Source organism: Giraffa tippelskirchi, chromosome 13 (genome assembly GCF_054371585.1).
Source record: "Giraffa tippelskirchi isolate mGirTip1 chromosome 13, T2T-mGirTip1v1.2.pri, whole genome shotgun sequence".
NCBI classification, from domain to species: Eukaryota; Metazoa; Chordata; class Mammalia; order Artiodactyla; family Giraffidae; genus Giraffa; species Giraffa tippelskirchi.
In genome coordinates, this window is record NC_137287.1 from 79,913,140 (window position 1) to 79,930,403 (window position 17,264).

General features: G+C 37.6%; 1 protein-coding gene across 9 annotated transcripts in view; it reads right to left on the reverse strand.

Annotated features, from left to right (window-relative positions):
* ODAD2 (outer dynein arm docking complex subunit 2) overlaps nt 1-17,264 on the reverse strand; it is a 205,819-nt gene that overhangs the window by 168,103 nt on the left and 20,452 nt on the right. For all 9 annotated transcript variants that reach the window (XM_081560887.1, XM_081560888.1, XM_081560885.1 and 6 more), the window contains one exon: nt 6,077-6,273. In XM_081560887.1, coding sequence (XP_081417013.1) covers nt 6,077-6,273 — 197 coding nt within the window. The remainder of the gene's footprint in view (nt 1-6,076; nt 6,274-17,264) is intronic.

Consider the following 17,264-nt stretch of genomic DNA (forward strand, 5'->3'; position numbering starts at 1 on the left):
ATATTCATTGATTAGCACTAGTAATTTTCTGGTGGAGTCTTTAGGGTTTTCTATGTAGAGGATCATGTCATCTGCAAACAGTGAGAGTTTTACTTCTTCTTTTCCAATCTGGATTCCTTTTGTTTCTTTTTCTTCTCTGATTGCTATGGCTAAAACTTCCAAAACTATTTTGAATAGTAGTGGGAGAGTGGGCACCCTTGTCTTGTTCCTGACTTTAGGGGAAATGCTTTCAGTTTTTCACCATTGAAGATAATGTTTGCTGTGGGTTTATCATATATGGCTTTTATTATGTTGAGGTATGTTCCTTCTATTTCTGCTTTCTGGAGGGTTTTTTTTATCATAAATGGATGCTGAATTTTGTCAAAGGCTTTCTCTGCATCTATTGAGATAATCATATGGTTTTTATCTTTCAATTTTTTAATGTGGTGTATCACATTGATTGATTTGCAGATATTAAAGAATTCTTGCATCCCTGGGATAAAGCCCACTTGGTCATGATGCATGATCTTTTTAATATGTTGTTGGATTCTGTTTGCTAGAATTTTGTTAAGGATTCTTGCATCTATGTTCATCAGTGATATTGGCTTGTAGTTTTCTTTTTTTGTGGCATCTTTGTCTGGTTTTGGTATTAGGGTGATGGTGTCCTCATAGAATGAGTTTGGAAGTTTACCTTCCTCTGCAATTTTCTGGAAGAGTTTGAGTAGGATAGGTGTTAGTTCTTCTCTAAATTTTTTGTAGAATTCAGCTGTGAAGTCGTCTGGTCATGGGATTTTGTTTTCTGGAAGATTTCTGATTACAGTTTCGATTTCTGTGCTTGTGATGGGTCTGTTAACATTTTCTATTTCTTCCTGGTTCAGTTTTGGAAAGTTATACTTTTCTAAGAATTTGTCCATTTCTTCTAAGTTTTCCATTTTATTGGCATATAGTTGCTGATAGTAGTCTCTTATGATCCTTTGTATTTCTGTGTTGTCTGTTGTGATTTCTCCACTTTCATTTCCAATTTTGTTGATTTGATTCTTCTCCCTTTTTTTCTTGATGAGTCTGGCTAATGGTTTGTCTATTTTATTTATCTTCTCAAAGAACCAGCTGTTAGCTTTGTTGATTTTTTGCTATGGTCTCCTTTGTTTCTTTTTCATTTATTTCTGCCCTAAATTTAATTATTTGTTTCCTTCTACTAACCCTGGGGTTCTTCATTTCTTCCTTTTCTAGTTGCTTCAGGTGTAGAGTTGGGTTATTCATTTGACTTTTCTCTTGTTTCTTGAGGTAAGCTTGTATTGCTATGAACCTTCCCCTTAGCACTGCTTTTACTGAATCCCATAGGTTTTGGGTTATTTTGTTTTCATTTTCATTCATTTCTATGCATATTTGATTTCTTTTTTGATTTCTTCTGTGATTTGTTGGTTATTCAGAAGCATGTTGTTTAGCCTTCATGTTTGTATTTTTAATAGTTTTTTTCCTGTAGTTGACATCTAATCTTACTGCATTGTTATCAGAAAAGATGCTTGGAATGATTTCAACTGTTTTAAATTTACCAAGGCTAGATTTAAGGCCCAGGATGTGATCTATCCTGGAGAAGGTTCCATGTGCACTTGAGAAAAAGATGAAATTGTTTTGGGGTGAAATGTCTTATAGATATCAAATAGGTCTAACTGGTCCATTGTATCATTTAAAGTTTGTGTTTCCTTGCTAATTTTCTGCTGAGTTGATCTATCCATAGGTGTGAATGGGGTATTAAAGTCTCCCACTATTATTGTGTTACTGTTAATTTCCCCTTTCATACTTGTTAGCATTTGCCTTACATATTGTGGTGCTCCTATGTTGGGTGCATATATAATTGTTATAACTTCTTCTTGAATTAAGCCTTTGATCATTATGTTGTGTCCTTCTTTGTCTCTTTTCATGGCCTTTATTTCAAAGTCTATTTTATCTGATATCAGTATTGCTACTCCTGCTTTCTTTTGGTCTCCATTTGCATGAAATATCTTTTTCCAGCCCTTCACTATCAGTCTGTTTGTGTCCCTTGTTTTGAGGTGGGTCTCTTATAGGCAGTATATATAGGGGTCTTGTTTTTGTATCCATTCAGCCAGTCTTTGTCTTTTGGTTGGGGCATTCATCCCATTTACATTTAAGGTAATTATTGATAACTATGATCCCATTGCCATTTACTTTGTTGTTTTGTGTTCGAGTTTATAAACGTTTTCTGTGTTTCCTGTCTAGAGAATATCCTTTAGCATTTGTTGAAGAGCTGGTTTGGTGGTGCTGAATTCTCTCAGCTTTTGCTTGTCTGTAAAGCTTTTGATTTCTCCTTCTTATCTGAATGAGATCCTTGCTGGGTACAGTGATCTGGGTTGTAGGTTTTTCTTTTTCATCACTTTTAAGTATGTCTTGCTATTCTCTTCTGGGCTGAAGAGTTTCTATTGAAAGATCAGCTGTTATCCTTATGGGAATCCCCTTGTGGATTATTTGTTGTTTTCCCCCTGCTGCTTTTGACATTTGTTCTTTGTGTTTGATCTTTGTTAATTTGATTAAAATGTGTCTGGGGTGTTTCACCTTGGGTTTATCCTGTTTAGGATTCTCTGGGTTTCTTGGACTTAGCTGGCTATTTCCTTCCCCATTTTAGGGAAGTTTTCAACTATTATCTCCTCAAGTATTTTCTCAGGGCATTTCTGTCGTCTTCTTCTGGTACTCTTATGATTCGAATGCTGGGGCGTTTGACATTGTCCCAGAGGTCTCTGAGGTTGTCCTCATTTCTTTTCTTTCTTTTTTCCTCTCTGCTTCATTTATTTCCACCATTCTATCTTCCACCTCACTTATCCTATCTTCTGTCTCAGTTATGCTACTGTTCGTTCCCTCCAGAGTGCTTTTGATCTGTTATTGCATTATTTATTATTGATTGACTCTTTTTTATTTCTTCTAGGTCCTTGTTAAACATTTCTTGCATCTTCTTAATCCTTGTCTCCAGACTATTTATTTGTAACTCCATTTTGTTTTCAAGATTTTGGACCATTTTTACTATCATTATTCTGATTTCTTTTTCAGGTAGACTCCCTATCTCCTCCTCTTTTGTTTGGTTTGGTGGGCATTTATCATGTTCCTTTACCTGCTGAATATTTCTCTGCCTTCTCATCTTGTTTAGATTGCTGTGTTTGGGGTGGCCTTTCTGTATGCTGGAAGTTTGTGGTTCCTCTTTATTGTGGAGGTTCCTCCCTGTGGGTGGGGTTGGACGAGTGGCTTGTCAAGGTTTCCTGGTTAGGGAAGCTTGCGTCAGTGTTCTGGTGAGTGGAGCTGGATCTCTTCTCTCTGGAGTGTAATGAAGTGTCCAGTAGTGAGTTTTGAGGTGTCTATGGGTTTAGTGTGACTTTGGGAAGCCTGTATATTAAGGCTCAGGGCTATGTTCCTGCCTTGCTGGAGAATTTGCATGGTATGTCTTGCTCTGGAACTTGTTGGCTCTTGGGTGGAGCTTGGTTTCAGTGCAGGTATGGAGGCTTTTGGATGAGCTCTTGTCAATTAATGTCCCCTGGAGTCAGGAGTTTTCTGGTGTTCTCAAGTTTTGGATTTAAGCCTCCTGCCTCTGGTTTTCAGTTTTATTCTTACAGTAGCCTCAAGACTTCTCCATCCATACCACACCGATTATAAAACATCTGGGTTAATGGAGAAAAGATTCTCCACAGTGAGGGACACTCAGAGAGGTTCGCAGAGTTACATGGAGAAGAGAAGAGGGAGGAGGGAGATAGAGGTGACCAGGAGGAGAAGAGGGGGAGTCAAGAGGAGAGAGACAAATCTAGCCAATAATCAATTCCCTAAGTGTTCTCCACAGCCTGGAATACCCAAAGAGATTCACAGCCTTTGGTAGAGAAGAGAAGGGGGAGGGAGGAGATAGAGGTGACCTGGGGGAGAAAAAGGAGAGTCAAGGGGAGAGGGCAATCAAGCCAGTAAACACACTCCTAAGTAAAAATGGGTACCGAAGATTGGATTCTTAAAGGTACAAAATTGATAACAAATACCAAAAAGCAAAGATTAAAAATCTAGAGTAGAGGTTAGACTCTCAAAAATAGTATATTAAAAAAATAAAACAAAATCACAAAAATTATAAAAAATACATACGAAATTTGCTTTAAAAAGAGGTGTTTTTTTGCAAGGTAATAGTAGGTTATAAAAATGAAAATTAAAGGAGTAATAAAGGGATTACAAATTTTTTTTAATTAAAAAAATTATAATAGTAAAATATATCTAGGAATTTCTCTAGAGCTGTTGTGGGCAGTGTGGGCAGTTCAGTTTCAGATAGTTCCTTGTTCCAGCTTATATTTCTCGAGGTATATAGGCCCCTTCCAATGTAGTCAGCGCTAACCACAGGGTTTAATCTGTTGCACCTGTCACTTCCCTCTGTTTATTTTGACTTCTTCTGTTTGCAAGTCTCTTCAGTGTCTAATTTCCACCCTGACACAAGAGGGCAGAGGTGGTCACTTATTTAGGCTCACTTTTTCAGTTGTGCTGTGCAGAGGGAGGAACACTGCAAACAAATATCACTGGTGTGTGTCTGGGCCACACTGGGTTTGCCCCCATTCATGGCGTGTGTGCCTTCCCAGTCTACACTGCTCAAGCTCCAGGTTGCTCTGCAGGGAAACTGTCTAAAGCAGGCCCTGCGTTGCATGCACTTCCCAGGTGTAAGCTGCTCAGGTTCAGGTTCTCGGGTACTCCACAAAGGCACAGACTCAGTTGGGCCTGCATTTTGTGCCCTTCCCTGGTGCGAGTAGCTCAGGCGACCAGGTGGTTGGCGAGCACACTCTCCCCAGGTGAGGCGGTGTGTCTTATCTCCTCCACTATCCCAGCCGTTCAGTTTCCTGGGTGCACAGCAGGAGTGCTGTCTCAGGTGTGCTGTGTGTCTCCTCCGGGGAGCTGATATCTGGCTGCAACCCTCCTGGCGGATCTCAACCGTCCAGGATCCCAGGAAGACTTGGTTAGCAACTGGGAGCCTGCGTGCAGTTTGGTAGAGAATGCTGTCTCTGGGGCCGAGATTGCCCCTTGCTGGCTCTGGCTGTCGCCCGCCTGCCTCTCTGCCTCCGGTGGGGTATGGACCAGTCCGCAGCCGGCTAGTTCTCCCCTGGTATTCGCTCAGTCCTTTGTTCTGTGAGCGGGCCTGGCAGTGCCTTAGGTTAGAGCTTTTTGTGAGGAAGTTCTCTCTCTCTCTCTTTTTCCCCCTCTCTGGTTAGCTCCCTCAGATTGTCCTCAGGGCATTCAGGCCCAGTCCTTAACCTAAGCAATGCAGCCCGCGCCTCCCTGTTCAGCCCCAGCTTGCCGGTGGTGGACACGAGCATCTGGGCTACTTCTCTGCTGGGAGTTGTGGTTAGGCGCATAATCTGTGGGTTTATTTATTTATTTTTTCCTCCCTGTTATGTTGCCCTCTGAGATTCCAAAACTCCCCACAGACCCGACGGTGAGAGGGTTTCCTGGTTTTTGGATACTTCTCCTCCTTCACAACTCCCTCCCCAGGACGGGTCTCCATCCCTAACTCTTTTGTCTCTCTTTTTATCTTTTATATTTTGTCCTACCTCCTTTCAAATACAATGGGCTGCCTTTCTGGGTGCCTAATGTCTTCTGCTAGCGTTCAGAAGTTGTTTTGTGGAATTTGCTCAGTGTTAAGATGATCTTTTGATGAATCTGTAGGGGAGAAAGTGGTCTCCCTGTCCTATTCCTCTGCCATCTTAGGACCTCCCCCGATTTTATATTTAATCACATAATTTAACACTTACTTAATCAGGTCCCTACCACAATGTTTATATTCCTCCATGTGTTTTATCATCATTTTCATGTGTTATTTGCCCTGACTCACCAAGCACATGGAAGTGAATCGTGTTCTCCTTCCGTGGTCCTCTATACACAAACCCAGTTTGATGTCAAATCTTTCTGCTTGGACCATGAAGAGGGGAAAAAGGAACCAACCTGTAATTACTTTGGAGGGAGGTGTATGTATATACTTTGTATTTTCTTCTGATGAAATAAAGTTATGTGAAAAGTTAGATAAACATGTGGTAGGGAAGTATGTATCAGAAAACCCATTACGTTAATATCTACCTACTCTTTGGAACTGAAACTGGTCCTCCAGTTTAAACTTGGCTCTAATCTCTTGGTCAGTTGACTCCTTCCCAGATTAATTCGGTTCTTCTCCTGTGTACTCTTGCGGGAAGTAATACTAGCTTTATGTGGAGCAGCCACTTCCTCCGTAGGTGCCTTGTTAGGCTGATCCTTTTGTGGTTGTCCACTGAATTTAACTTCCTTCAATTAATAAAAAACGAAGAAAAAGAGCATATTGTAATAATGATACCATTTCTGAATTATTTCATGCTATCTGAAAATTTACCCTGGTGATAAATTAAAGATGTCTCAAGATGCTCTAAAACTTATGTTGCTTAGCAACACAAATTGAATCTGGGAAACTTCAAAACTAAGCCCTCTACTGGAGTTAGGCTGACAGTAATGGGATGATCCTAAACTCACAGCTCTTATGCAGCCCACACAGATACTGCAACAGGGCTGGGCTGACTTGCTCCTCACCACCACCTGAAAAAAATTATACTCAAACCCTATAAAGGCTGAGACGCATCTTAGTCAAATTGCTGAGACCAAGGATAAACAGACCATCTTGCAGGTAGCCAGAAATTAAAGACACTTTATAGACAGAGGAAGAAACACAATAATTAAAAGAGACTTCTCTTCAGAGACAATGCAATCCAGAAGACAAGGGAGGGATACAGTTAAGGTGATGAAAGGGAAAAAAATTCACATCCTCTCAACTCAAAATTCTATAGAGAAAAAACAATCTTTTGAAAAGAAGGATAAACTAGACATTTACAGATGAAGAAAAGCTGAGAGAATGCACTGTCAGAAAGACCTAGGATAAAAATTGTTCATGGAGCTCTTCAGTCAGAAGGAATCTCATACCAGACATGGATCTACATAAAATAATGCTGAAATGATAAAAATAAATATAAAAGATTCTTTGTGGTGAGGGGTTACTAGCATGTCGAAGTAAATGCATGACTACAATAGTACAAAGGACTGGGAGTGACATTTGAAGCCTCTTGTAAGGTTCTTAGACTAGTGGTAAAATTACAGTTGTTCAAAGGCACACTCTATAAACTAGAGACATATATGCCCAAGTGAGATACTTTTAAAAAGCAGCATAACTGATGAACTAATAGCATAAACAAAATGGAATCATATCTGAAAGTTCAATTAACCCAAAAGGGGAAGAAAAAAAGGAGACAAAGAATAAATGACACTAATAAAAGCAAACAGTAAAATAGTAAATTAATTTAACTCTATCAGTAGGCACTTTAAATGAAAGTGATTTAAAGACTTCAATTAAAAGAAATCATCAGATTGCATGTAAAAGGAAAACCTAACTATTTGTAGTCTAAAAGAAACCACTTTATATATAAATAAATAAATAAATTATAAGTAAAAGGCTGAAGAAAAATATTCTATGAAACCAATAATCAAAGCTGCTTCTGCTGCTGCTAAGTCGCTTCAGTCGTGTCTGACTCTGTGCGACCCCACAGACGGCAGCCCACCAGGCTCCCCCATCCCTGGGATTCTCCAGGCAAGAACACTGGAGTGGGTTGCCATTTCCTTCTCCAGTGCATGAAAGGGAAAAGCAAAAATGAAGTCGCTCAGTTGTGTCCAACTCTTAGCGACCCCATGGACTGAAGCCTGCCAGGCTTCTCCATCCATGGGATTTTCCAGGCAAGAGTACTGGAGTGGGGTGCCATTGCCTTCTCCAATAATCGAAGCAGAAATGCCTATATTAACATCAGACAAAAAGGGACTTCAAAACAAATAATATTATCAGAGGTAAAGAGAGAGACACATAATGACAGAGCCAATTACCACCCAATTCTAATTATGTTCACAATAGAATTTCAAAAGACATAAAGCAGAAATAGAACAGGAAAAACAGATAAATCCACAATTAGGAGACTTTAAAACTCCCCTCTCAGAAATCAACAAAATGAGCAAAACAAAACTTAATAAGAATATAAAAGACCTGAGGAAAACTATCAACCACCTGAATGTAACTGACATTTACGGAACACACCACACACAGCAGTAGAATATACATTCTTCTCAAAAGCACAAGGAAAAATTCACGAAATTGACCAAATTTTAAGCCATAAAACAAACATCCACAAATTTAAAAGAACTGAAATCATATAAAACACTTTCTCTTAATAAAATGGACATAAGCTAGAAACTCATAAAAAGATATGTGGAAAATCCTCAGATATATTGATTTGCATGAAAACATATCAGAGTCTCTGGGATACAGTTCATATAGTGCTGATAAAGAAACTCATAGCATAAAATTTCACATTAAAAAATAAAGGTCTCAAACCAATTCCTAAGCTTCCAACTTAAGAAATTAAATAAGAGCAAATTAAGCTTAAAGAGAGCAGAAGAAATAAAATTATAAGAGCAGAAATAAAATAAAATAGAAAGAAAACAATAAAGAAAATCAATGAAACAAATAATTGTTCTTTGAAAAGACCAATAAAATTGATCACTTCTTTCCAGACGAGTTAAGAACAAAGAGAAGATATAAATGACCAATATTAGGTGTGAAAAAGTGATCCTCCAGAGAGCAGATCCTCTAGACATCAGAAGATAATAGTGGAGTAGTATTTGATGTCGATACATCAGGTAAGTTAGACAAAATGTACAAATTCATTGAAAGCTACGAACCACCAATGCTCAGCAACAGAAAGAAATATGAATAGTTCTGTATCTATTAAAGAAATAAAATTCTCAACACAAACCCTTTCAACAAAGAAACCTTCAAGTAGAGATGGCTTCCTTGGTAAACTCTACCAAACATTAACAAATAAATAAGACTCAATCTATATGAAGAATTCCAGAAAGAGGAAAAGTAGTGAATACTTCCCAATTCACTTGAGGGCACATTACCCAGATACAAAAACCAGACAAAGACATTAAAAGGTAACTACTAACCCATATCCTTCATGACTACAGATACAAAAATCCTCAGTAAATAAGACATCATGACCAAGTTGGAATTATCCTGGGATTCAATATTAGTTCAACATTCAAAAATCAATGACCATATCAACAGACTAAAGAAGAAAAATTATGTGATCATCTCAAGAGATGCAGCAAAATCACCACCTCCAAGCAGTAATGGACTCAATTCCCACAGTGTAAGTTGAGGCCCCATGGTAAGCATGTCCTCCTGGCCAGGTGAGTGTAAGCAGAGACTCAGTGGGGAGACCAAACTTCCACTCACTGCCCAGTGATGTTGAGGCACCCTACACCACCAGGTTCTCAATGGAGTCTAAGCAAGGACCTTGGAATTTTACACGCACTTTGCAGTACCCCAGATCTACACCATGAGACCTTAGAGAAATCCTGCTAAAACAAAAGACTTCCATAAAATCCAAAGTTTCATAATATAATCCAAAAATGTCCAAGACACAATTTCAAAAAAAATCACTCATCATACCTAGAGCAAGGAAATGTCACAACCTGAATGAGAAAGGACGATGAATAATTGATGCTCATACCAAGATAAAATAGACGATGGAATAACCTCAAACAGATGTTGGAGTTAGATTTTAAAGCAGCCATCATAAAAATGCTTCAACAATCAATAATAAGACTCAAAACAAATGAAAAAATTAGAAAGTCTCAGCAAATAAATAGATGATATAAAGAACCAAATAGAAATTTTGAAATAGAAATTTACAAACCAAAATAACTCACTGGATAGTTCAGCAACAGGATGGAGAAGAGAGAACCCGTGAACTTGAGGACAAACAATAGAAATTACCCAATTTAAACCACAAAGAGAAAATACATTGAAAAAAAAATAAACAGGGCCGCAAGATCTGTGGAACAGTAGAATAAAATCCAACATTCATGTTATCAGAGCACCAGAAGGAGAGGAGAAAGAAGGTCAGACTGAAAATGCATTCTAAGAATGTCAGAAATTTCCCAAACTTGGGAAGAGACATAAATCGAAGATTCAAGAAGTTGAGCAAACCTTAAACAGAATAAACCCAAAGAAATTCCTATCAAGAGACATAATCTAACTCAATAAAACCAAAGTCAAGGAAAATTAACAGCAATGAGAGAGAAAAACTATTTTACCTATAAGACAGAAACAATTAAAATAAGAGCAGATTTCTCATTAGAAAACATGGAGGCCAGAAAGACTGGAAACATTTTCCAAGAGCTGAAAATAAAGAACTGTCAACACAGAATACTATATACAGTGGAAATATTCATTAGGAATAAAGGGGAATTTCAAGATGTTCTCAAATAAAGGAAAACAAAGAGAATTTGTCACCAACAGATCTACCTCCAAAGAATAAGAAGTTCTTAAACAGAAAGGAGGAGAAGGCAATGGCACCCCACTCCAGTACTCTTGCCTGGAAAATCCCATGGATGGAGGAGCCTGGTAGGCTATAGTCCAAGGGGTCGCTAAGAGTCGGACATGCCTGAGCGACTTCACTTTCACTTTTCCCTTTCATGTACTGGAGAAGGAAATGGCAACCCACTCCAGTGTTCTTGCCTGGAGAATCCCAGAGATGGGGGAGCCTGGTGGGCTGCCGTCTATGGGGTCGCACAGAGTTGGACACGACTGAAGCGACTTAGCAGCAGAAGCAGCAGCAAACAGAAAGGATATGATAAAAGAAGGAAATTGGCAACACCAGAAAGGAAGGAAAGAATCAGAGAAAGAATAAAAGCATGGGTAAACACAAAGACTTTCATCCTCCTCTTGAGTTTTCTAAATGATGTTTGAGGGTTGAAGCACAAATTATAACACTGTCTAATACAGTTTATCATTGTGAAGGAAATAAAGACAAATACAAATGAGAGAGGGTCTAGGGACTTAAAGGGAGACATGGTTTCTATACTTTACTCAGGTGGTAAAATATCAAACCAGTATATTATGACAAATTATGTATAACACAATATCTACAACAACCACCAAAAACTCTACACAAAGAGATATACTTAAATACTATTGAAAAATCAAAATGGTATTTAAAAAAATGTTCAAGTAAGCCAAAGAAGACCAGGAAAAATAAAAAGATAAACAAAACAGAAAACAGGAGGAAAAAACAGAAAATAAAACTAAGCTGGCAGACTTAAGCCCTAATATCAATAAGTAAAAGTAAATTATCTAGGGACTTCTCTAGTGATCCAGTTGTTAAGAATCCACCTGTCAATGCAGGGGACATGGGTTCAATTCCTGGTCCAGGAAGATCCCACATGCTGCAGAGCAACTAAGCCCATGTGCCACAACTACTGAGCCAGCGCTCTAGGGTTCAACAATGGAAACAACCACAATGCGAAGCCCTCACACAGCAAATAGAGTAGCCCCTGCTCACAGAAGCTAGAGAAAGCCTGAGCTCAGCAACAAAAACCCATCACAGCCAAAAATGAAAGAATGAATGAAAATAAATAGTTTTTTTTAAGTAAATGATCTAAACACACCATGGATATGATACATCAATAAATAGAGTTTCAGGAAGTGGATTTTAATAATGACTCAACTATATGTTGGAGAAGGCAATGGCAACCCACTCCAGTACTCTTGCCTGGAAAATCCCATGGATGGAGGAGCCTGGCAGGCTGCAGTCCATGAGGTCGTTAAGAGTCGGACATGACTGAGCGACTTCACTTTCACTTTTCACTTGCATGCACTGGAGAAGGAAATGGCAACCCACTCCAGTGTTCTTGCCTGGAGAATCCCAGGGACAGGGGAGCCTGGTGGGCTGCCGTCTATGGGGTCGCAAAGAGTCGGACACGACTGAAGTGACTTAGCAGCAGCAGCAGCAGCAGCAGCAGCAGCAACCATATGTTATTTACAAGAAACTCACTTCAAATATAATGATATAGGTAGCTTGAAAGTAAAAGAAGGGGAAAAGATATACCATGCAAACATTAGTTAAAAGCAAGCAGGAGTACCTATATGAATAAAAGATTAGCCTTCAGAAAAAGAAAGAAAATCACCAAAGACAGAAAGGGACATGACACAATGATAAAATAGTCATCAAGAAAATGTAACCCTAAATGTGTACTGCTACTGCTAAGTCGCTTCAGTCGTGTCCGACTCTGTGCGACCCCATAGATGGCAGCCCACCAGGCTCCTTCGTCTCTGGGATTCTCCAGGCAAGAATATTGGAGTGGGTTGCCATTTCCTTCTCCAGTGCATGAAAGTGAAGTCGCTCAGTCGTGTCTGACTCTTCGCAACCCCATGGGCTGCAGCCTACCAGGCTCCTCCATCCATGGGGTTTCCCAGGCAAGAGTACTGGAGTGGGGTGCCATTGCCTTCTCGGCTAAATGTGTACACAGAACTGCAAATACAAAAACAGAACTAAGAGGAGAAATGGACAAATCTACAATTATAGTTGGAGGATTTCAAATCCCTCTCAAAACTGATAGAAAATCAGCAAGGATATGAAGAATTCAATCACACCAAAAACCAAATTTATAAAGTTGTTAAGAGTTTGATCTCTGAATACAGTGGAATCAAACTAATAATGAATCATGTAATGGGAAAACGTAACACTAAGTAACAAAGTTCTAAATAATCATGGGTCAAAGAGGAAGCCTCAAGGAAAAAGAACATTTTATGAGGTATAGTTGACTTAAGGGAATTTTTTTAAATACAAAAGCTGACTGAAAATGAAAACGATGATAATAAAACACCAAGATGTGTGACAGGTAGGTAGGTGAAGTTCTGCAAGGAAAATTTACAGCACTAAATACCTACCTGGAAAGAAGAAAGCTCTCAAATCAAGACTCTAAGCTGTTACCCTAAGAAACTAGAAAAAGAAGAGCAATATGAACTCAAAACAGGCAGAAGGATATAAAAACAGACACATCTCTGAAGTGTCAATGCTTTGTTGAGAGCAGGAAAGTGAAATGTTCCCAACATCTTACAACTGCCATGCCCCAGAGAGGTACTCACTGTGTCTGAGAGACAAAATGTCTAAATGTGTGTCCAAAAGACAAATAGCTTCTCTATAGATGAATGCAGACTGAAGAGAATTCTTTATCTGAATATTAGTCATACCTGAAACCACTAAAATTCCTTTCAATGCAAGTATGACAAGATTAAATGTATGTTTTTTAAAAAAAAGCTAGAGAAGAGTAAATGAAACCAAAAGCGACTTCTTTGAGAGAATTGAGTAAAATGATGGACTTCTAGCCAGATGGATCAAGAAAAAAATAAAACACAATGATCAATATCAGGCACGAGACAGGTAACAATAGTTACAGCTTCCACAGTTGTTAAAAGGTTAACAAAAGAATACTATAAACAAGTTTATACCAATCAGTTCAACAACTTTAGATGGAAGAGATACACATTCCTTTAAAGACAACCTAGCAAGCACCCTCAAGAAGAAATATAACCTGTGAGACCCTATAACTAGTAAGTACATTGAATTTGTAGTTAGAAACCTCCCCACAGTGAACACTCCAGGCCCAGATGGCTTCACTGGTGAATTCTACACAACAGTTAAGACAGGACAACAATTCTAAGCACTCTTCCAGAAAACTGAATGGGAGATAAAATCTTCCAACTCATTCTATAAGGCCAGTACTAATCTGATACCCAAACCAGACAAAGATATTGAAGAAAAGAAATCTACACGTTAATAATCCACACATTGATAATCCTAAACAGATGCAAAACTTCTTGATAAAATGTTAGCAAATTAAAATTTTAAAATAAATAAAAAGGATAATATACCCTGCACAAATGAAGTTAGTCCCAGAAATGTAAGGCTAGTTTCTCTTTCAAACATTAATATAATTCACCATGCTAAACTAAAAATAAAATAAAATGACTAACACAATAGGTACAGAAATATCATTTGATAAAATCCAACATCCAATCCTAATAAAGTTCTCAACAACTTTGATAGAGGGGAACTTCCTCAACCTTATAAATTTCATCTATGAAAAGCTGACAGGTGACAATAATTAGAAACTGAAAGTTTTCCCTTTACCACAAGGAACAAGAAACCACGTCTACTCACTTCTGTACTAGAGGTTCCAGCTAGTGCATTAAGGAAAGAAAAGAAATAAAATGATGGAAATTGGAAAGGAAGCAGTAAGATGATCTTTATTCAGAGACAATATGATCATCTCTGCAGAAAACCCCTCAGAATCTACAAACCAGACAAAACTATGAAGTGACTTTAGCAAGGTTTCAGGATATGAAATCAATACACAAAAGTGTATTTTATATAGTAGCAACAAATAACCAGAAATTGAAACCTTAAAACTATTGTTTAACAATAGCCCCAAAATAGGACATATTTACAGATGTTTCACAAGAGATGCGTAAGACGTGTGTTGTAAGTTACAAAACAGTGCTGAGAGAAACTGAATAAGATGGAGAGACACGCTGAGTAACATTAAACAGGGAGAAACACTGAGTTCCATGACCTGGAAACTCCAATGGTGTTAACATGTCAGTTCTTAAATTGACCTATAGATTCAATACAGTATCATTCATAATTCCTTTGGGGTTTTTATGAAAAAACTGACAAGCTGACTATAAAATTCAAATGGACATGCAGAAGACCCATAATAGCTGGCAACTCTGAAGAAAAACAGCAACATTGGAGGATTGACAACACCTGACCTGAGACTGACTTACTATGGGAACCAAGAGAGCATGGCTCTGATATAAAAATAAACAGATCAGTGGAATAGAAATACACCCATATAAATGGACAACTGGGCAAAGAAAGGACAATTCTTTTTCAACAAATGATGCTGGAACAATTAGGTGTATGCATGCAGAAGAAAAAAATGAACTCTGATCCATATCTCACACCATGTACAAAAAATATATTAAACTGGATCATACGCCTAGATATAAAACCTAACATTTAAAAACCTTTAGAAAAAAAACACTAGAGAAAATCTTTGTGACACTGGGTTTAGTAAAGCTTTATTAGATACAACACTCTAAAAAATTAGTAAGTTGAACTTCATCAGAATTGAGGACATTTGTTCTTTGGAAGACTTTTTGGAGAATGAAATGACAAGCCACCACCTGGGAGGAAATATTTTACAAATCCTATCTCTGAAAGAAAATATAAGCTTATATGTATGTGTGTATGTATGTATGTAGGTAGGTATATATCTCACAACGAAATAATAATAAATCAAAAACCAATAAAAAATGTGCAGAAGATCTGAATATACACTTTACCACTGAAGATGTACGAATCACATTCAATAAGCATATGAGAAGATGCATTCAAGAAGTGCAAATTAAAATTCTGTGAGATACCGGTACACACCTATTAGATGGTCTAAAATAAAGGACTGACAGTACCACTTATTGACAAGTATGTGGCACAGCTGTCAATCTCGTGCACAGAGTGGATGGAAAATGTTACAATCACTTTGGCAAGCAATTTACCAATTGTTTAAAAAGTTAAACAAATAACCACCACATAACCTTGCCATTTCAGTGCTAGGTTTTACCCAAGAGAAATGAAAGAATATGGTCTGAAAAAATATAAACACCCAAAACAAAACATTAAAAATACAAAAGTTTAAATTTTAAAGATTTAGACAATGTTTGGAAGACAAAGTAAAGGTGTATTTCCAGAAAGTACGGTGGGATATATGAGAGAAAAGAAAATCAGATCAACCTCAGAGGCCCCAAAATCCAACTAGAATCTCATAAAGAGAACAAAGAGAACAGAGAGGAAAAAAATGATTAAAGATGTAATACAAAAATATTTTCCAGTTCTAAAAGACATATGTCATCATTAATGAAAAACAAACAGAAACCAGCACCAACCATATCATCATGAAAATTACAGAACATCAGGGATAAGAGAAAATCCTAAAGGCTCATTATATGGGAAAAGCCAAAACAAACAGGTCACATAGAAAAATGCCTTTAAAATTCTAAGAAAAAAATTATTTTCAAACTGTCATTATAGAAACAACAACTGAGAGAGAAGAATAAAGATATTTTCAAACATGCTAACCCTCAATTTTTCTCCTCCTATGTGCCTCTTTTACTCAGGAAACACTACCAAAATGATGGGGTACACCAAGAAAAAGAAAACTGATCAGACGATAAAGGCCATATATGGAAAGCCCACAACTAACATCACATTCAATAGCAAAAGCCTGAAAGCATTTCCCCTAAGATCAGGAGTAAGACAAGGAATCTACTTTCACCACTTCTATTCAGCATAGTTCTGAGAGTTTTAGCCATGGAATTTGGTAAGAAAAATAAATTTAAAACATCCAAACTGGAAAAGAAAATGTAAACTATCTCTGTTCACAGATGACATGATCTTATATGTAGAAAAACCTAAAGATTCAAAAGAAACTGAATTAAATAAATTTGGCAAATTAGCTGGATTCAATTTTGAATTTCACATTCAAAAATTACTTCTGATTTTAACACTCAAGTATCAGCTGTATTTCTTTATGCTAGCAGTGGACAATGAAAAAGGAAATTAAGAAAACAAGTCTATTTGTAATAGCATCAAAGAGAATAAAATACTTAGGAATAAATTTAACCAAAAAGGCAAGACTTGTACATGAAAACTACAAAATACTGCTGAAAGAAGTTAAAGAAGATATAAACAAGTGGGAAAACGTCCCACATTTGTGGGTTAAAAGACAATATTATTAAGATGACAATGTTATACAAAGCAATCTACAGAGTCAATACAATCCCTATCAAAATCTCAATGATGTTTTTCTCAGAAATAGTAAAACCAAGACAAAAATTCACACAGAAAGTCAAGGGACGCCAAATAACCAAAACAGTCTTGAAAAAACAAGGTCAAAGTTTGAGGATTCATACTTCCTGATTTCAAAACTAACAGAAAGCTATGGTAGTCAAGAGTATGGGACAGGTATACAGACACACATACAGACCGAGGGGATTGGATTGAGAGCCCAAAAATAAACCTTGAAATTTATAGTTAACTGATTTTTAATAAGGATGACAAGACCATTCAGTGGGGGAAGAATAATCTCTGAAACAAATGGTGCTGGGAAAACAGAACATCCACGTGCAAAGGAGTGAAGGTGGACCCTAACACTATACACAAAACCTAACTCCAGACGAATCGAAGACCTAAACTTGAGAGAACTAAAATGAAAAATTGTAGAAAGGTAGAAAACTGAAGGGCAAATCTTTATTATGACAGATTTAGCAATGGTTCTTTAAATATGATACCCAA